We start from the raw sequence: 22832 nt of genomic DNA, 5'->3' as shown, positions 1-22832 counted from the left end.
TTGGGGCAAGCAGAATGGCAAGGTGCCAATTACCAAAGTGATGCTAAATTTTCAAAATGTGCTAACTGATCTCTCTTACTGGAGTGTACCAGTGAAAATATAGAATAATCGAAGTTTTCTGCAGGTAATAGATTACTGATTTGAACCTCTGTTCCATTTACAGTTAGGCTCTGATTCAATTTAATAACTTAGCAGATGTTTAAATCTTAGGACCTTTATATCATCATTGACATTAATGTTATTAACAGAGTCTTTAAAGCAAACTATGTGCTTAAGTACTGTTCTGAATAAAGTCATTAATATGAAGCACTGTTAAAACCAGTAATGACCAGCCTACTTGTACAAAGGAAAAAGCACTCCAAGAAACAATGTTAATTCTGACCTATCAGTAGTTTCCAGCTTTTACTGCTCAGCAACACTGCAGAAATCATACATATTCCCTGCACTTAGAACAGAAGCTATATTTATTAGCAAAACCTGAATTTTAGTGTCAGCCACTTGAAATTATATTTGCATATGTGGACACCATTTGCACTGGCAAAAGCTGTGTTTTTCATGTCCAAATGTTACTGTGCAGCAAACGGCAAGGACAAAATGAGAGGGCCAGTTGTGGCTCCTTTGAAAAACTCTGCCCTAAGATGGTTTGCATAGATTAGCTTAAATAGAGCTGGAAGTAGCTTGCAGTACAATAATGATAAGTCTTAGCATATTCCAATGACCTAAGACACCACACACAGGAATTGCACCGTTATAAAAAGTGAAGAAAATCCAAATAATTTTGTGTTTTGCCAAGGGACTGGGCCAAACATAGTCTTGTTTCTAATTAGGTCAACAATATTTAAATAAAAAGAATCTATCTAGGGTGTTAACATAAAAAATGTATATGAAGTAGATGGCATTCTGCTTACTTAAGTGGTTTTATTGGAGCAATAACTCATATCCATTTTCTATGAGAGTTAGAGGCTTGTACATCTATTATGAAGGAGCAAGAGAAAGCAAGGGGAAATGAAAGAGCCCACAGCCATTCAAGGAGAAATAAAGGTTTCAACTATTTACAAATACTTGTCCCGATTCCTTGTAATCTACATTAAAGGATACTGACAGATTCCATACCCAAGCTAATGTGAAATGACAGATTGCTCAGATCAGAACACTGTGAGGGGCCACAGGCTAAATGAGCCTGTGCAGCTTCTCTCCTTTTGCATCTTTAAAGATCTCATTTCCAACATGCACACAAACCAATTTCATAGTCCCGGTTTTAGACGCCAATGAGAAATGCAGGGGAAAATTTTCTAACCACTTCAGTAACTTACACTTTTACCCAGTTACTAGGTGTTAAAGTTAACAAAGCTTTTAACTAACTATAATGCTTCCCTGATTGCTGTGATTATTTTTCTAAAGTCCTGTAAAAATCAACTTCAGTATGAAACATAAAGTCAAAATACAATACAAAAAAAATTAATTGAAAACAGAGAAATGTAAAAGTGCGTACAGACTAATCAAGCTACTCATTGCTAATTCTTCCTCCCTACCAAAAATGGCCACACAATTGACTTCTATTTTTTCATGCTCTGTAATTGTTATTTAAAGAATATAAAGCTCCAGGTGTAAGCTGTGTGGCATTCATTTCTATTAAGATCCAGACACTGTGTCACTGTCTAAGCTACAAGTCCTCAGTAAAATCCTGAAGGTTGTGTAGCAATTGTAACTTTTGCTGCCTCAACTGCTCAGCCCCTTCAACATCCAGACTCCAGGGTCCATTGCAGAATTTTTAAACAATTTCTAGCCACACCATCAAGACATTTGTTTGTGAGAATCTGTTATGAATGATGCAACAGAATGAAAATTAGAGTTTCCCCTTCTCATTATCTTAATCTTGATGGAAGTCTCTGCTCACTGATTTTACATGTGATAGGAAGAACAAACGCACATCCTGGCCCTGGTAGGTCAAGGTAAAACTGTCCCTGGTGATAAAAAGAGCTGAGAATTTCCACTATCTAAACCTGTATGTCCTTTACTGTCCGTAAATAATATCTGAGAACTTCCATGGTGGGTGACACCAGATATTAAGGAATTAGTATTTTGTCTGTAAGACAGTGGATCAGTAAAAGTATCCAGACTACTAATACATTTCATTTATCCTTAAGAATTAGTCAAAGGGAAAATAATCACAACAATATGGCAGGCAAAATAGACCTCCCTTTTTTATACCAAAAGAATGATGACTGTATTTCCTACTTCTTTGTCCTTCCTCTCAAAATAAGGCCTAAGATTACAGTCACTTTCACAAGTTTTCTGTGCATAAAACAGCAGGAAGGAAAAAGCTTACTACTTTTTAATCAAAATACCGTAAAATAAAGGATACTTCTTTAAACTCCTGCCAAACTCCCCATAATAACAACTCTTAGATATCATATTTTACTCAGTCCTCTTCTCTAAACAGCATGAAGCCTAAAGGAACCTGAATTTTGTGATTCACATTTGTGGGGACCTTCCACCCTGTTCATCTCCATCAGCACATTTCCTTACCACTCTGTCAGTCAACACTCATTAAGAGAAGGCATTTCTGACTGCCAAATAAAGGATTTTGAAATATCAGCTATAAGCAAAGATCCAGCATTTCCTATGAGCCTAATTTCCCTCCATCATTTCAGCAGACACTTGGTCTCAAAGAACACCTTTCTGTTCACATCAACATCCCATATGCAACCAGTATGAACTTTCATCCTTCCAGATAAAATGGCACATTCTTTATCAGGGATCTTACTCTCCCTGGTACATACTTCATTCGTAAAAGAAGAACAAAATGGATGAAATGACTGATCTGTGTAAGCTAATGCGTTTTTGTTTAAACAAATGTAATAAGAATGTTTCCAATCTTAATTGTTACTGCTGAACAATAGCTTTGAATAGATCACAAATATTTTTACAGTGAAAATAATCATTTGGAAATATTGTCTGAAAACTATAATTACTGAGTATTTTGCAGTCTTCCAATGTCAATCTAAGTCCAATCCTGAAGCCTTATGGAAGAAAATTTACACTCTGATTCATGCTTCTATGTTTTTTAACAATTCTCATCCTAGTTTACTGGGTTATACTGTCATTAGCAAAATTAACATTGTAGGAATGTTACTAACATGTATTTCTAAACTTGCTGATATTCTAGACAAGAAAACCAAAGGAATTGCAAGCTGTGAATCCAACAGCTGCACTATTTCAGATAAAATCATAGTGGAAAAATATAATTCACACAGATATCAGATGAACTTTGAAATTCACATTCCATTTCAATTTAGCTCTTTTCGTTATTAATGTTTGGGATATTTTTAGCTTCATAGGCATACAGTATGCAGTGAAGCTTGTGGTTAATTGATTTCTGAGAGAGTGGGTGTCGAAGTTCAAAGACCAGCATCATGCTTGATGCTCACCACCACCGTCAGTAGCAGACTTTATATCCTTTAATTCTTTAGACTGTCTCTAACATTACACTATGGTCTTGAGTCAGCTACCCACACACAAACTCCTGCTGATTTTTGAGAGTCCTGCAATGTCATCCCGGCTCACATCTAGACTTCAAAAAGACACACTTATACCTGCTGTAAACCTCTGTGGGCTGTAAGCAGTTAAGTCCTCTCTTAGGTCTTGTGTCACTTTTGTCAGCCCTGTGCAGGTGTCTTGGATACCTTATGGCTATTTCTATATAAACAGGTAGTATGGATCAATAGGAACAGCAAAAAGTTGACACTGTCCACACTGCCTAAGTCTGAGTTTCTCTTTGGAATAATTCTAGTCCCATTCCACAGACTGGATGCATATTTGTAGCTAAAAAGCAATGCACTCCTCAAGCATCCCTCCCAGTTTAGTATCAGCTGGAGTTCATGTGCTCAGACTGCATTATTTTACAAACCAAAGCCACAGCAAGTGGGGACAATGGGGAAATCAATTTCCAAGTCATGCTCTTGATGTGAACAGCAGCTGGGATTTTGTCCCTCAAATGATGTCAGGTCATAACAGGCACTTACACCTGGGGAACAACATCAAGACTTGAGGGTGAAATTCACATTCACTACTTTTCTATGAGTCTGGTGCTCAGAGTCATCAAAGCCCTCCTGTTTGATATGCTGATCTTGCTGTGTCAATGAACTGTTTATTTCATCAAATTTCTAGCATCCTTCTTTTTGTATCCGGGTAATTATGAAAAATAAGATAATAGTACAAAGAACAATTTCTCTTTCAAAAAAATTGTTTTCTCTTCTGTTCAACCAGTTTCTTAATAATCTTAGATTTCTGTATTAAACCTGTTTAACCAGTCATGTGAATTTCAGCATGAAAATCATGCTTGAAACCTGTAGAAGATCAAATCTGCATTTATTTTCTCTACAAAATATTTCTTCTTATTAAATATTATAACAATTAAGTCTCTTTCAGTGTACTTCAGTTAAATCATGTTGAATTTCATCTCATGTCCATTTGTTATCGTATCTTGATTATTCTTTCCTAATAATTCCTGCTAAAATCTTTGTTGCTATTAATCTTAAGCCAACATGCTTATTGACTCCGAGACATTGCTCATCTCTCTTTCTCCATGTTGTTAGACAGATGAAAACTCTTTTCTACAGAGACACTAAGCTCATGCAATTTTTTTCAGAGTCCTTGGATGGACAACATCTATCTCCTTTATGTGATTACAATGTATTTTTCTTATAGTTAAATATAATAATCTCCAAACTATCACCTTGAGCTCTCACAAATCCTTTCTTTATCTTTTCATCTATCATCAGCTTTCCCTTAGTTTCTAATAAATTAATAATTTAGATTTTTTTTCCTGAATTATCCTTAATTCTAGCCCAACACCATTTCTTCTCTCTTTCCTTCCCTTTTATTTATGTAGCTAAAAAACCTTTTGCTATGGCATTTTCTTATTAAAATATGTAGACATACTACACAGGTGGTCTCTCTGTGACTGAGAGATATTGGCAGGGAAGGAGGCGAATCTATGTTCCTGCTGTGTGCAGCAAGTGTTATGTGAATAAATAAAGCATTTCAGTTTCCATCATAACCAGCCTCTGGCTCTTTTCCCAAACACAAAAAAAGGGAGAACAGATGAATGCTAGGCATTTTAAGGAAAGTATTAATTTCTGAGCCAAAAAATTCACCAGCAAGTGTGTTTGCAGTTCCTCTGATTGAGTGATTACTCTTCCTCATGGATAGCAAGGGCTTTTAGCTAAATATAAATGTAGCTGATAATATGTATAAGATTCATTAGATAATCTTCAATATGCATCTAAATTTCTTTTCCTCCGAGCTCAGAATGAAAAACAGTTTTATATCAGGACTTATGCTGCATATAAGCTTTTATAATTTGTAAGCACTGTAGGAGTGTCCTTTTATTTGTCTGATGCTGACAGTATATTGATGGAAATTATTACTGTCCTGCAAAGGCGATTGTCATATTAATGACACGATGTCCTCAGAGCATTGATCACAGAGCATCTTGATAGGAAAACAAAACTTACACCAAGAGGAAAGGAAGGAAGCTTACATCCCTGTCAGTTCCTAAAGCAGATTGTTTCTTCAAAGGTATGACACATTACAACAAAATTTCAGGCCTTCTTATTTGTTGGAAAAAAAACCCCAAAACCTCAAAACTGTGATACAGAGGCATTTGCTTAATATAATTATGTTTTCTATAAAATCACCTTTAGACAAATAATGTGACTCAAATACTGCTACATATTTTTTTAGAGCAAGATGGGAGCTACATCATCAGATGCACTAGGGAATTTAAGAGTTGACATGTCCTTCCTCTGCTCCATTCACTTTTACAGCTATTATTTTCTTCTGTCTCTCTGCTAAGAGCAGTGAGTGGTTTCACATCTGAAGTGAACAGAAGTACATTTTTCACGGGAATGAAATTCTCTTTTCTCCACCACAATGTTTATAAACCTCAGATAATAAAACACCATTTTTCACGGAGTCAGAGAATAGGGAGTATTATTCTTTTTCCTAGGGGGAAAAAAAAATATATATATATATGCAGTCTCATATTAGTGATTTAGTTTGAGCACATTATTGAATCTTAAACCTTTGGTAAATCACTCCTAGTTTAAATCAAAGGTAACTCAGCTTTGCATTTTAACATGTCCAGCCTAGAAAGGGAATTCCTTCCCTTCTTTGGCTGCTGAAGAGACGAACCCAGACCTGTTAATCAGAATGACCAAAGCACCTTACTCCTGGTTAAATACTTCTCAAGAGTAAACCACAACATTGCACCCTCCATGATTTCTGATCATAGCCTCAGTAGCGGACTCCTAGCAGAAGGAGTGTTAGTCACTACATTAACAGATAGAAAGTCCTCTGTGGAGAGATATATCTAAAAATCCAACCATTGCTGGGGAACAGCCACCCACATACTTACTTAGTCTTTTTCTCCAACACAGAGAGAGGTCTTACCTTACTTTCAAAATACAGGAGAAGGAAGCACTCCTTCATCTCCTCCTCCACTTCTATGTAATACCTGAAAGCACTTGCTGAGGGTTATCTGCTTTCAGTGTCCATGCCTGCCAGAGGGCTTCCAAGATACATCTCCCATGTCCTTTGAGAGAGCCATAACCACTGCCCAACCTGGGAAAGGATATACAACATCTGCAAACAGGGCTTGGCTTAAATGCCATGCAAGAGTTGCTGCATTCCATATAGGTTTGTAGTTGTTCTCTGTCAGGAAAGGAACAATGATTATTTACTGCTCTTCCAGGGCTGCAGCTTTAACATATAATAAATTCAGGGGCTTTGTCATTTTAGAACAGCAAAAATGTGTTAATTTTCACCTCTATGTAGCTTCATGGACTTTATGGGGGGTTGGGCTAGATGATCTCTCAAGGTCCCTTCCAACCCAAAGCATTCTATGATTCTACTATGATTCTATGACTAATACTGTGTAAGCAAAGCCAAAATTTGAAACACCTAAATATAAATGGTTGAACAACATTTCTCATGAGTGTGCTTCAGTGGGGTTACTTACCTAGAGATGTAGTGGAGCTGCAATCATACAAGACTCAAGGAAAAAAATAAAAGCTCAGCTACAAAAAAACAGAGATTACTTAAGTCCCTATGCTACACTGTGTAGTGATGCCATAAATCATATTTTGACCAGATACAATTAATTTTGTGTGTTTTCTAGTCTTCTTTTACATTTTGCCTCCTATTCTTTTCAAGTTTGATTTTTAAGGTCATTTTTTTCCTAAATGGAATAGCCTGTACTTGATATTGAAAGGTGATTTGACAATAATATAGCAGTGAAGCTTTAAAGACAAATTATGAAGAATCACCTTTTTTACATTTTACAAAATGTTCATTAAAATTCACCACTGATAAGTGTCAAAGGATACTAATCCACTGATGCCTCCCTGAAACTTTTTGAATTAAGGAAGGAGAAGGAGTAAAATGGGTTTATTACAACCTTTTTGAAACAGAAAAGAATTCAATTATCATCTTCATCATCCCTTGCTATAGAGGCAGCAATCCTTAATCCTATTTATTAACTCTAAAAGATATCATCATGGAATCTGGCTGCTAGTATGAGAGATATATTTATATATTTTTGTATTTATCCTTTTCAGGATAACTGTTCTTCCACATGGGAGTCTGAGAATCTTGAATGCTTCCAAGTCTGATGAAGGACGATATTTATGCCAAGGTGTAAATGTATTTGGATCTGCAGAAATCATTGCATCAGTATCTGTTAAAGGTATGAAAAGATACTTTGATGATAATGATGATTTCTCTTTAATAATATTTCATTATTGCTTAGAATCCCCCACCAACCATACAAAAGCATTGTACAGGCAAAACAAAAAAGCATGTCCAACAAGCTAAGGGAGCCAATCTCCATCTGGTCAAACGTCGTATTCTTGCATCAGATTTCATACTCCAGCTGTTATATCATAGATGTATGTCAGAAGAATTAGTATATATATTAAATCACTCAGATTATAACTAATTCTATAAGTAAAAGAGTCAAGATCGCTTTTAACATATTTTAGCTTTGGGACTCACTTACCCTTATCTTTTTCTGCATGGGAACAAAGCTTGGGATTAAAGTAATAATTGTATCAATATAAAATCTAAGGATAGTTCCTTAGAACAGTAACAATAATCAAATCACTGAGTTGCAATTAATTTCTAAACCACATTTTTGCCACTTTTCAGCTGAATTCTTATGTAATCATGGGTTTTGGTTTTAGATGTTCAAGTCTTTTTACATCATTTCTTAAGGTTCTTCCTATATTTAGTATGCCTGGAAATATCCTTTTTTACTTTAAGTGGCAAAACTGAGATTTTCATGCAATCACAAGATTCCAGGTGCTGTAGCCTTAAAAGAAATTAATAGCTTTTTATGAGACTAATAAAATTAAATAATTAATCCATCTCAGCAGTCCTACAGATTGTTGCTTAGGATCCTGCCTTATTGCTTCCACGAAACTGGCTGAACCTCCTGTTCACCACTGTCATGTCTTAGTGTGCATTATGAATATATTTAAATATTTGTTTCTATGTATTTGAAACGAACTGTAAATGCAAGCTCTGAGTAGACTAAGCAGAACTCAATCATATTATTTCGGCCTTTCACTATAACGAGACTTCCATCTAAATGTACCTAATCCTCCTATATTTCAAGAACCTACAAGAATAGAGCTGACTCCCAAGAAGATAGAGTTAACGGTTGGAGAAAGCATTGTCCTCAGTTGCAAAGCCCTTCATGACAGCACACTAGATGTCACTTTCTATTGGACTCTCAATGGGCAGCCAATTGACTTTGAAAAAGAAGGTGGACACTTTGAAAGCATCAAGGCGGTAAGTGACCATGAGTCTGTCATCTGTGTGCTGCGAACTGATAGAAACTTGCATGCTTTTACATGTCTCCCATTTACCAAATTCTGACCAAATTGAAAGATAACTGGTTTCACTAGTGTTGGAAAGAAATTTTAGCTAGAGGAGGTGCAAATTGCAGGTCACTAGAATTACTTCAAGTAGTTTTAATCAAGAAGATATTAAATGTAAACTTATACATCCTATTATTGGTGAGGCATCTGATGATCTTTGTGAGGGAACAGAAAGCAGTTTGAATCAAATTCTCCTTACATTCTTCTGCTGATTTTAATATAGAAAGGATGCTGCTGTAAGCATTGATGTCTTTCTTACAGATAGCATGGCTGTTGGTATGTCCTCACCTCACAATACTTTTACTTCCTTGCATATATTTTAATATCTGAATAGCAAGGAGTATACTTTATTTTCCAACTCCCCCACATGAGCTGTGCAACCATTACTTAGGTCAATAAGAATCATATGGAAAAATTATGCATACTGATTTCAAATATTACCCCTTGACACCAAGCTGAGTGGTGCTGTTGACATGCCAGGAGGATGAGATGTCATCCAAAGGGACCTGGACAAGCTGAAGAGGTGGGCCTCTGTGAACCTCATGAGGTTCAACAAGGCCAAGGGCAAGGTCCTGCATCTGGGATGGGGCAACCCCCGATATCAATACAGGCTGGGGGATGAAGGGATTGAGAGCAGCCCTGCAGAGAAGGACTTGGGGGTACTGCTGGATGAGAAGCTGTACATGAACCAACAAGGTACGCTTGCAGCCCAGAAAGCCAACCGTATTCTGGGCTGCATCAAAAGCAGCGTGGCCAGCAGGTCAAGGGAGGTGATTCTGCCCCTCTACTCTGCTCTGGTGAGACCCCACCTGCAGTGCTGCGTCCAGCTCTGGGGCCCTCAGCACAAGAAGGACATGGACCTGTTGGAGCGGGTCCAGAAGACAGCCACCAAAATGATCCAAGGGCTGGAGCACCTCTCCTGTGAAGCCAGGCTAAGAGAGTTGGGGTTGTCCAGCCTAGAGAAGAGAAGGCTGCGAGGAGACCTTATTGCGACCTTCCAGTACTTAAAGGGGGCCTACAGGAAAGATGGGGAGAATCATTTTAGCAAGGCCTGTTGTGACAGAACAAGGAATAATGGATTTAAACTAAAGAAGAATAGATTTAGACTAGACGTAAGAAAGAAAGTTTTCATAATGAGGGTGGTGAGGCACTGGAACAGGTTGCCCAGAGAGGCAGTGGAGGCCCCATCCCTGGCAACATTCAAGGTGAGGTTGGATGGGGCTCTGAGCAACCTGATCTGGTTAAAGCTGTCCCTGCTCACTGCAGGGGGGTTGGGCTAGGTGACCTCTAAAGGTCCCTTCCAACCCAAAGCATTCTATGATTCTATGATTCTATGATTCAAAAACAATTTCATATGATCAAACAGTATGATAAAGTAGTTCAAACCTGTCCCATCTAAAATGGTTTGAACTTTTCTTAATAGAAAGAAATGTCTTAATGTGAACAAGTTTGGAAATAGAATCTACAGTCATTTAACTCAATCTTCCCGCTAATGAAATGTAAATCAGATGTCCATGCTATGTTAACAGAGAAAAATGAAGCTCACAAAGGTCAGGAAATTTTAAAAGTTAATGTATCTAATTTGAGTACAATATTTCGAAGTTAACTTTGCATTAAAAATCTTGTCAGCTGCAATCAATTTATTCTTCTGCTTGCCTTTATGAAAGGCATACTATATTCACTATGGGGTTTTTTTTTTTCAAAATTTGGTTTTATTTCAGTAAGATTTTTAATTGAAAAACATCAGCAACGTATATCTTAGCGTGAAGGTTCTTAACATATTTATCTTCATCTGAGGAAGTCCAGTACTCAAAATCCAGCACTAAATATATAGGAAGGAAATCTATCATTCTTTTTTTTTCTTTAACTTTGAGGTTTTTAACTTTGATTCAAGAAAACATGCTATGATTACAATTTAACTTCAAGTCATTTCCAAAAATTTGAAATCTAAACTGTGTTACATGGTTCCTTCAGTGTGTTTCAGAATCTTCTGTGCTGAAGGGAATGTTTAAGCACTGGGAAAAATCCTCAGGGTAGGAAATTTCCAAAGTAATTTCTCCTATCAAAGTAAAACTAATTTAATGTATTTTTATTTAACAAAAACAAGATTTTGTAGATCTTTCAACAAGAAATCTTCATTAATTTAATTTTTACCAGAAAAAGCCCTCAAACTGGTAGAAGTAAGGCTCATTCAAAGTGAGAAGCTGGTAGATGACATACTGGGACTATTTTCAGAAAAATATTCATACAAAAATCACTGAAATTACTGATTCCTTTATTGTTATCACATGGCTAAGATTTTGCCAAAACCTAGTAGATTTAACTAGCTATTTCAGTATGAGTTTATTACTTCCTTCTCACTGTGTTGCTACAGAGTCACTGCTACTTTATTAAGAGAAAATAGTATTAATCACTCATAATGGAGTCAATGCTCAATGTCTAAATGACTTAGTCGATTAAAAAAAAAAGTTGTTTATCAAGTAAAAATCTGGCATCTTTCTTTTCAGGGGCATGCAAGCGATTTTCTTTTCCTAAAACATACTTTTGTACAAACAGCAAACTTCAGCTAATCAGAAAATAAAATCAGGCTGAAAAGAAGACATTGCGTATTTTGAAAAATACTACAAAATCAGATCCTACCTTGTCACTGTTAAACCAGTGTTGAAATACTATGCAACTCTAAAGAAATACCAAAATGAAGTGTCAGACCCTGATATCGTTAGACTGGACTAGTTCCATTTGCCTTCACAAGATTGCTCACACAAGAGATGGTGAGGCCATGCTTCATTTACTTGTTCCTAACTCATTTAAATGTCAAGACATTTCTTTTCTGGTTTTCACTCTAAAGACAGGATGGAAAGGTAGGCTTGGCTCAACTGGAAGAGGGCTGAGAATACCTATACACGTTACAGGCAGGATGGCAGTGGAGAACACTTCTTTTCAGAACAGATATACCAAAACTTTACCCTGTTAGGACAATCCTCACTAAAATTTTCTGAATGCTGTTGGAAACAGAATATGACACAACCTTCTCCCTCTTTGAAAGTACTAGTTAAAATATATGTAGATCTCCATTCACCAAAAGGCATATCTTGATTTTTGCATTGTCCCGAAATGAAGATGAATCGGTTGAGAGATGCAAAACTAGAAAATAGCAATTGTGGTACTACAGCAATTTTTTTGTGTTTTGACACAAAAACTCTGTAATTCCCATACTTACTAATTTGTGGAATGTTGTCAATTGTATCTCATTATCATTTCTGTTAACCACAGGAGCACGTGAATTTAATCACAAGGATGAAAATGTATTTCTTTACTTCATTAAATCCTAAAGCATGACCAGGTACCAGGGAAAAACAAGATAAAATAAAACTCTTCTGTTATTCCTATCATGTAATCTCCTTTAACCTATCCACTTTCAAAGGAGTGATACACAATGTGATAAAGACACAGGTTCAAGAATGCAAAAAAAAGGAACTTGAAGAAAACTTGAAATCTGATAGAATTCCATCTATATCCCTTATTTTGCATTTCTGAATGAGATTTTTTTTTTAAAATTGCATGAGTTGATCCTGAACAAAATGCTTTTTAATGCAGTGCATTTAAGAAGAGTAATGTCCTTTGTGTGCATGAAGTTATAGAATTATACATCCATTTTGTTCTGCACACACTGATACTTCATCAGATAAAAACATGTTCGGGTTTGTTTGCATTTTGTTTATTTGTTTGAAAGCCTGACAAATTGAACATTATTTGAATGGGTTTTGTTAATAACAAAACCATTGTCAACCTCTCACCACTGGTTGCATTGCTCATACTTTCACTGTGACAGACCCAGGTGTTAAGTATGATGAACATTCTGATGCTTAATGCAGTGTTATAAAAGCTATCACCAAAGTAACATTTATTTGGGCTGTAGATAAATTTCCACTTGCTAAAATTGCATGCTCCCTAGCAATTACAATTAAAAGGAAAAGCTTTGCTTAATAATACATATTGCTTTGCTTGTTTTTAAATTATATCTGTAGCTTTTGTACCAAAAAAATAAGTGTTGTCATTTTTCATACTGAGAACTAATTTCTATACAAATTGAAGGTGGTTTTGCTGTTATTTACTGAGCCATCAAGGATTTAGTACCTTTAGTAGCAATTTAGCTACTTCAGGGAGTTGCCTGGCAAGAGAGTAAGTGTGGTAAGGATGTCAAGTCGAACAAAGCTGTGCATGAAGGGAATATTATGGAAAAGAGACCAAAATCCACTAGAGTGACAGGTGCAGACTGCACTCTAGGAAAGGAAAACACCCCAAAAGTTGTGTATGCATAACTCCACAGTACACTTGGTAGCAGAACAATAATACAAAGGGTTACCTATACCCAGAATCCTTTGACTTTAGAAAAGTCTTACTTTGTCTACCAAAGGATTCAATAATGTTTTAGGGTCTGTGACAGGTAATCTGTGTAATCAATAGAAACAATTCTGCATGGAAGCCTGAATTGCCGAGGTTTCCTTCTAGCAACACCAGTGAGCACTTGAGCATGGAAAATATAGACCTGCTTGCTTTTATTAGGGTAATTTTGATTTTCTGTCCTTTGTGCCACATCCAGAAGTCCTGTTCAAAATATATTCAGAATTTTCTTTTCTAAGATCTCCACTGACCTTATTTTTGTCGTGGAGGTATCCCTTTTCTAGCTAAAGACATCTGATATTGTAAGTAGATTTTCATCCAGCTATCATCATTCCAACTCTGTGTTTAAAAGCCAATACTGTTTTTATGGCAGCCAAGCAAAATGATTTATTGTGGTTATCCACAGACTGGTAAGCAGCAGCATAGCTCTTAGTGTCCCTCACCTTGACCTGCATGAGAACCTTTCACACTCAGGAAAGTGATTTAGTCTCAATATCTTCTTGGTCTTTGATCTTAACCGAAACTGCCACCAAGGGAAGCAATAAGCACAACTTGTCATGTTATATTTTACAGTGGTCATTTGTTCACATGGAAGTGAATTGAAATCTACTGTTTCACTTAAAAAAGGCCAGTAGATACAGGCCGGACCAATATATTAACTACTGTCTAGCACTGGAGACTTCAATCTGATAACCTAGAACCTGTGAGAGAGGATAACTTTGCACCTTTCCTTACATTTTCAAGTCTCTCCTTAGTTTGTTGTAGTGTTTTAATCATATTTTAGAAGTTAAGATTAAAATTTCCTAAGCATTTTCTAAATAGGCAGCACAAGGTTCTACACTACATGGAATCAATTAAAACAGCAGGCTGTTAATAATAATGTCTTTCCTCTTTATTGGACATAAAACCAAACAAGGCTAATTAAATAGGGCTTTTATTTAACACCCTCCCTCCTTCCCACACTGAGGAAAACAGCAATAGTTGTCAAAAGTCTCGTAGAAGATACGTGCTCTATGCAGAGAGAATTTCTGTTCAGGGTAATGCTGCTATATCAACCTCATTGCTATCAATTTGTTTCACTGTTTGTCACAATACTTTCCTGCTGATAGAAGAGGCTGAACACAGCCATTACTGTCAACTCAAATCTCCAGATATTTCAGCCCTATGCTCATTACCAGGTTTTGCCCATTTGTCATGCTACAGCAGTTAAATACTGGAGTGATCAGAAGCAGTTTCAAAATAAAAAATTTATCTTGTCTTTTGGTAACACAAATTTCATGTAAACCAGGGAGGGTACAAAATGGAATAAGGATTTCTAGTCAAAAAACTTTGAAATGTGTGTTTTATAACTGGTAACTACAAACCAAAATCTGAACACAATGAAGAACACAGTCTAATAATGCACTTTACCATGTGCTGCTTCCAGGATATAAACAGTCCCAGTGAAGTGATTGAAGTTATAGACATACCTGCATGCTGCATTAGAATGGAACACTCCAAACATTTCCTAGAATCAAACAAGTATGTAAACTGGTGTGCCCAAGTGCTTGTGCCTTTGGCTATGAATAGAGAGTAAGGGAGAGAGATGATCAGTAACATCTCTTCTATTTAATTTTACTTTGGAGACGGGAGATAACTGAGCGTTTTGGAAAATGTGAGTCTCTTAACATTGCTGAATACCAATTACTATAAAAAAATGATTGTAATAAAAAAGTCATGAAATACAGTCAGATAATTTTTACACTGGTTTATTCTATTAAGGTATTTTGTACCTTCCCTTGTTTACAAGAAACATTCTAAAGAGAAAAATATTGGGGTAAATAAAAGATATTTCATGACAGTCCATTCTTTCCCCTCTTTTCTTGCAGCTAATGGATCATTTAACTGCATGGCACAGTGTTAATCTGGGTTGTAACAGCACAGCCAACTGTTTGAACACCTGATCAATATCAGCGTTCCTAACGTTAAGGCCTTCTGTTTACAGCTCTGCTATTTTCCACTTGCAGCTCTCCCAAGCTGTTGTGGCAGTATTTTCCAGAGCCTTCCTGGCACTATTTCTCCCTTGCAGTTCTTACACTGCGGATCTCCTGGTTTTGTTCTCATGGCCTTGCACGTGCAAACCCCAATCATGTTGTTATAGTGGAGTCTCATGGGAAGAAGCTCCCGCTGGTCTGAAACTCACCCCTCCTTCCTGCCCCCTTCCTTTGTCTCTTGTTTTGTAAACCAGACCACAGTGTGCAGCAAAGCAGATAATGGTCATGTAAATACTTAATAAATATTATCCAACTATATACATGCTCAGAAGCTTAACAATCAATCACTATGCAACAAATGCTCTTAATTAACATATTCCAATCAACATTAACATATAGGAAGTTTGAGTAGGTCCCAAAGAAAAGGTTACAGCACTAGGGAAAAAAAAAGGCAAAAAATACTCCTCATCATCACCTTCCTCATTGCCACCTGCTGCACTGGAGAGAGCCTCAAGAGGACAATACTCTTTCTGGCTGGCCACCAGGAAAAGTTTTCCATTTTCCCTTTCTCGCTCTCTCCTCATTGTCTTTTTTTTTCTCACCTAGGTAGTTTTCTTTGCTCGAGTTGATGTGTGCCATCATCTATGGACCCTGCTAATAAATCTCTATTTACGTAAGCCTGTCATGACATTCTTCATGCAGCACACTAATGAAATCTCAATCATGTGTCTGCTCTTCATGCTTCCTATTTTGATGTCTTCTCAAAATGCCGCACTTGTCCCAGATGGGTTTTGCTTTCATTTCAGTCATCTTCATCCATCGCTATCACCACCCTTCCACTCAAATCATATGTGTAGCTCCATGCTCTCTTTTTCCCTTTTTCTGCATCTTTAAACAGGAGCACAGGTACTCCATATTATTAGGTCTTTTCTTCCTTTTTTCTCCTGGTAATAACAACTCAGATACAGAACATGAATTTAACAACATGAGTGTAGTGGGCCTCTTTATCCTGAAGCTTGCCACTTCCTATCCCATCTTTTTTCTTATTCCTTCTCATTTTCAATACTTTTTCTATGTTTTCTTTAATTCTTAGATTTCACAAAACTACCCCAGTACATGGCATGCTACCTAACATCTGATACTCATTTAACTTCATCTCTTCCTCTGCCTTCTCTCAATAAAATGAACCAAACTCATTTGCAGCAATTCAGGCTACACTTTAAAGTCCTCCCTATCCACTCCCAACACCCTAATGCTCTCTGGCATCTGCTCCCAACCACCAGTTCTCACCCAAAACAACTCTTTTCATTATTCTTGCTTTCTCTATGCAAACTGCTCAAAAATACCGTCACTGGAAGGGTCCACACCTATCCTGGATAATTCTTATGGATCCACAAACCTGAAAACCTTGAAAACCATCTTTTTCACTTCTTATAGATGGGGAAAATGCAACTCGTGTATTATCAGGTATCCCTCAGTCAACCTGCATCAGCCTGGATACTACTGTACTACCATTATTATACTACCACATACCATTAATCACAACAAAACCAATAACAATAATTTCATCTTCTTTGTTCCAAATGTGCTTATATGATTAAAAGACAGAACCCAGAATATAATTTTTCATTATCACTGTATCAACAGAGAAAACTGCTGCTTTTTAACAGACTAAATATTTGCAATTTGTAAACATCATAAGCAGTAAACAGGCAAGTGGTTGATGTGTTCAAACCTGAGAATTTGCATGAAATGGTACTTAATTGTGCTAAATGTATTATGAACAGAAGTTGGCTTGAAGCCAACAATCCATCATAATGCACATACAAATTGTCAGCATCATTTAAAAGAACTTTATTGTATTGCTCTTTTTCACTTACTGTTGATGGTACATACAAAGCTAACATTGCCATGAGGTTATTCTGTAAGAGCATTAGTTTGTTTCAGATAAATTCACCAAAAATAAACTTCATTGCTAATCAAATATGTCAAACAATCAAAATTCAACTGTGAATTAATTTGTCAATTTAATCTGACTGAATTTCATTAGTAAAGGCTATTGTGCCAAATCAAATAATGTATGGGTCAGGAATTCACCTAACTTGTGTGCTACTTGTAAAAACATGCTTATATTTTAAAAAATCATTTAAGCTGAATAAGATAACATTAACAACCCAGGTCATTCTTGTTGAGGGTCAAATCTCAGTCCCATTTAATTACAGACTATTGTTTTATCGTTCTCAGTTTATACAAAATATGACTTTACAAAATGTTTAGGTACTTTTCAAGCTTTTTGTACCTCCCAAGCATTCTCTTCTGTATAGAAACCACTTTGTAGAAAAGCATCTTCATGTCTCACTGTCAAGAGATTTAGATGACAGCCAGCAAGTCTCAGTAAACCCCTGTAGTCATAGTAAAGAAATGACTGAAACACCCCTTAGGCTTTCATCATAAAAGTTTTCCTGCAATGGCAGTCAGCATTTGCCCACTCTTTTTTCCCATTGATTTAAGCTTTTGTTGAATTCTGATCATTTATAATAGTCTCACTACCCTTTTCAGACATATTCTTCCCAAGCAGAGACAATTTTCACTGCATGTTGTCCAGGTTGAGTTCCCAATCTGAATCCTCAGTACAATACTAGGCAGCCTTTCTAGACCCCAGGCCTTTGCAGTGCAGAAGCTGAGAGCTGTGAGTCACCACATCATCTCTATTGAATACCCAGTATTTTGAACTTCCTTGCCTTTTTGTCCCTCTTTCCAAGATAAATCAGAGCTACGCTCACAGAACTGCAGTTGGAGTGTGGAAGGGAAGTATGACAATCAATGTGGGAAATGGGCAGCATTAGAAACAGATTAAATGAAAGCTAGGATTTATATAATGACAAGAGAATGATTTAATGTTCCTAGGTTTCATATATATTTTCCACATATTATTCTGTAGCTTGAATGTATGTGATAAACTGTGTAATAATCAAGCTAACATTTAATTCTTCCATGGAAGAGGTAGAGGGAAGTAAACAAGAGACTTTCTAGATGTTAAAAAAGTGCTCTACAGTGTAACTGTGAGCTCCATTTCAAATGCAAGCAGATTATAGATTGTTCTTGTGCAAAGCCTTCAAAAGAAAAGGTTGGATACTGAATGAACTACCTTGGTTTAGAGATAAAAACTCAGAAAATGAATGGACAGATTAACAGGGAGGTTTCCTAGCAACTGGCTCAAGATAATGAACTGGCTCTCACACGAAGACAGTGTAATTATCTTCACTTGAAGAACCATATGTAAAAGTTACTTTACTGCAAAGTAACTCACAACCTCTTAGGATTAATGAATAGAAAGGAAAAAAAATCCACATACAATTTCCTCTCTCTGGGGGTGTGGGATGGCTGAAGAAGTATTAATTCCCCAACTCAAGTGCTCCGCAAGTTGACTTTTTCCTCTGCAAATCTCCAGCATTAGGGCAATGGGTACAAAAGATGAACCCAACAAGGTGATTTTCACTGAGGAAAGTATGCATATTACATGCTCCTTGGAGCCTTTTTCAGTTTGGAGAAGTATCTCCACATTGAAAGCAAATGCTATGTATAGGTAGCACCGATTCTTGTGAAAAATTACTTCAAGCAATACCTTACAGGTAAAGCTAATTAGATACATTGCAGACACAACTATGACCTCAGATAACATGCTGGAGCAGAGATAACAATAGATTGACACAGCACTCAGCACTGGAGCAGCCCAGAACCTGATGAATGGGATGCTCAGGAGCATAATATGAATTATACAATAATTTGTTTTCCTAGAGAGAGCCATTAGTCATGACAGATAACATTGATAGCTGTATTATTATTTATTCGCTGCTTAATGAAGAACAGGAGCGTGTTCAGTATTACAGTATGTCCATAGCTGATACTGGGCTTGAAGGTTACATTTAGCTTTCCTTAAAATCATTAGAAGTTAAACCTACCTATTTTTTTTGTTTATTTGTTTTTTAAGTCTTAGCTTTGGTAAAGTACAAAATATATTCCACACAGTAGAAGCTTGCACTGAACAAATATAAATACTTTTGATATTTGGCTAAATGTGTAATATATGATATTCAGAACACCAAGGAATATAGATTTTTCTAATAAAATGCTACTTTGAAATAGTGCACTTATTGCAAAATATGCCCTGTCACAGAAGAGTATAAAATCAGTGGAATTAAAAGCAGCTTTTAAAAATGTACCCTTAATAAAGTCAAAATTTAGATGTAGACAAAGGAATTTGAATAATATTGGGAGCACATGGTTGCTGATACACCAGGCTGTTCTAACTCTTGTTAGTCCAGATCAGAGATCTTTCTACACTGTTTGCATCCATGTCACCCAGCTTTTGTCTTCCCCAAAGGGGAGTGTATATCTCTGCTTTTGCTGAAGCATTTAATCTTTTTCCACTGAGAGAAGACTAAAAGCAGAAGACAAAGTTTCTGACCTTAGATACTTTTCTTAACAGTCTCTGCTGCATTCCTGCTTAGCAGTTTTTTCAAACTGGATTGTAATCATTCAAATTTAAGCAGCAGCTGCAATGACATGGTGCAGAGATTTTCCTAAGATTTGGAAGGCCAGCACATCAGCTCAGCCCCTCTAGGCCCTTGAACCTCTCATTACAGGATAAACTGATCAAGAAAATAATCCGTCTTCCAAGACTTGGAAGGGTCTGTAAAATTCATAAAGACCACTTCATAAATACCACTGAACAGCAAATACTATGGTATTTTTTAGTGGTCCCGGTCAAACATAGCTCCTACTTACCTAAATGGAAGCCAAAATGTCTTGTTATTTCCCATGATCAAGAATCTAATGTCTGAGCATATATCCATCTGTATTAAACACAGTGAGTTTAATTTCTTTCCACACACACATCCTGAGCAATGCTGGCTGCCCATCCTGTTATGCTGTAATAAATGTGTTTCATGGGGATCTATTGTACTGCACTGCTCTCCACTTAGAGCAATGATTCTTTCAATTGCTGCTTGTCTGCCCAATTACACAGGTGTGCAGATGGAATACATGTATTTTTCCTGATAAAAATATTAGGATTCACACAGTCATGAACCCTCTGGAAGTTACAGTGACAGCCAAGATTTTTAACAGCTCCTGAGCAATGAAACCAGACACTTGCTATCCATTACGCTTTTCCTCCCACTTAACAACAAAACACACATTAAATGTAAATTACCCTCAAGAGAGGACAAATGTGGACTAGTTCTGGTCTTATCTTTCCAACAGATAAGAATCACTAATCACCTTGAGGAACCCATGTTTCAATGACTAGTAAACACTGCTGTGCTAGATAACTTAAAAAACTTGTATTCTGAAGTTGACTCCTCGTAGGAGTGCATGCTCTTCTTTTGCATTTAGAGCTGCAGAGCACTCAGATATTCTTTTCCAGTGCTCTCATTTCTGATATGCCAGAGCAAGAATATAGGAATTGCATTATAGCCTGACAGGTCTGAGTATCTTCCCTCCAGCAACATCATTAACGAGGCCACTTCAAAAGGCAAAACACTACCACTGTTTTCACACTCTTAGATCTACAGGGTTATTAAGCTACAGATCATGCCCACATTCACTTTGGCCTCAGTGGCAACCTTGTTGTCCCACCTCTCTTTTCTTTTTTTGCACGTGAATATGCTTCAATAAAGATTTTTGCCTTGGTGCTGCATGCAATATTATGACAAGTTCAGTTCCAAAAATGCAAAAGAAGATAAGATTGGCTGAAGAAGGTGTGCCAAGATGTGCTGGAAAGGAATTCTTCTGCCTAGAAGGAAAAAAATGAATTATGGAAGATTGGATCTTGGAACCAATCCTATTTCATCTTGTCTTTAGTGACCTTGGCATAAGACATAAAAGTATGCAAATGACAATTGTATGGTACAAAACTGGACACATTACCAGTACAGCAGATGATGAAAATAACACATGGGAACGTACAAGAAGGGTTCAAAAGCACAAGATCATCAACATATGGACAACTGGTTATGAAGTAGGGGCTCATAACGTGCAAATGACTGACAAGGATAAATAACTGAGTGCAACTACCTGAGCACAGGAGAGTATATGCCAAAAAAACAGGCAAAAATGAATCCAGGTGAAGTCAGTGACCTATTTCCAGCACAGCTGGAGAAGTATCAGTATGTAGACCCCTAGTAAGACTTTATTTTGAATGGAGGGTACAATTCTACTCATTCAGGATCCAAATGCCTCAAATTAGAACTACTGCACAGGAATATTATGACACAGGGATAAGTCATTCAAGGAAAGACTGTCAATTTTTCCTTGGTTAGCAAAGTAAATAAAACCCGAGAAGGGAAATGCCTACACTCAATAAAAGTTTCTTAAAGTGAAACACCAAGGAGGTGTATATAAACACTGGTATATAATATATAACATACAGTAATAGATATTATATTACATTAGCTATATAGTAATCAATTATTAATATGTAATATATAATATACAATGTGGTGAGTATAATTTAGCAAATGCATAATATATAACATTTTTATTATATTTATTGCATTACATCATATGATATATTATTGTATAAAAGGTACTATACATAATATAACATTTTATATTTTTTTTATTTATAGGATTATGTAAACGCTAGATAATATAATAGCAAATAGTGGAATAATACAACAGTGGTTTATATAATACTACAATATATTATAAATATTATTACATATAATACATATATGAACATGAGCCAGCAGTGTGCCCAGGTGGCCAAGAAGGCCAACAGCATCCTGGCTTGTATCAGGAATCGTGTGGCCAGCAGGAGCAGGGAGGTGATTGTCCCTCTGTACTCGGCACTGGTGAGGCTGCACGTGGAATACTGTGTCCAGTTTTGGGCCCCTCACTACAAGAAAGACATTGAGGTGCTGGAGCGTGTCCAGAGAAGGGCAACAAAGCTGGTGAAGGGTCTGGAGCACAGGCCTTATGAGGAGCAGCTGAGGGAACTGGGGTTGTTTAGCCTGGAGAAGAGGAGGCTGAGGGGAGACCTTATCGCTCTCTACAACTACCTGAAAGGAGGTAGTAGTAGAGGTGGGTGTTGGTCTCTTCTCCCAAGTAGTTAGCGATAGGACAAGAGGAAATGGGCTCAAACTGCGCCAGGGGAGGTTTAGGTTGGAAATTAGGAAAAATTTCTTCCTGAAAACGTCAAGCATTGGAACAGGCTGCCCAGAAAGGTGTGGAGTCGCCATCCCTGGAAGTGTTCAAAAAACAGGTAGATGTGGCACTTGGGGTCATGGTTTAGTCTAGTCTACCCTTGATTGGTTTAGAGTAGACTTGGTAGTGTAGGTTAATGATTGGACTGGATGATCTTAAAGGTCTTTTCCAGCCTAAACGATTCTATGATTCTATATATAAATTATATATTATTGGTGGTGTAATTATTAAAATTGTGCATTATATGTTATAGATTGTATAAGTGTAATAATTGTATATTATATATTACATAATTATATCC

General features: G+C 36.8%; 1 protein-coding gene across 1 annotated transcript in view; it reads left to right on the top strand.

Annotated features, from left to right (window-relative positions):
• Window positions 1–22832, top strand: part of CNTN5 (contactin 5) — a 286998-nt gene that overhangs the window by 211570 nt on the left and 52596 nt on the right. The window contains exons 12-13 of the mRNA XM_075720796.1: window positions 7623–7750; window positions 8681–8856. Of these exons, the coding sequence (XP_075576911.1) occupies window positions 7623–7750; window positions 8681–8856 (304 nt within the window). The remainder of the gene's footprint in view (window positions 1–7622; window positions 7751–8680; window positions 8857–22832) is intronic.

The sequence above is a fragment of the Pelecanus crispus genome, chromosome 1, assembly GCF_030463565.1.
Source record: "Pelecanus crispus isolate bPelCri1 chromosome 1, bPelCri1.pri, whole genome shotgun sequence".
Classification (NCBI taxonomy): Eukaryota; Metazoa; Chordata; class Aves; order Pelecaniformes; family Pelecanidae; genus Pelecanus; species Pelecanus crispus.
The sequence above is the reverse complement of the archived record's forward strand: the minus strand, read 5'-3'. Positions and strand labels throughout refer to the sequence as shown.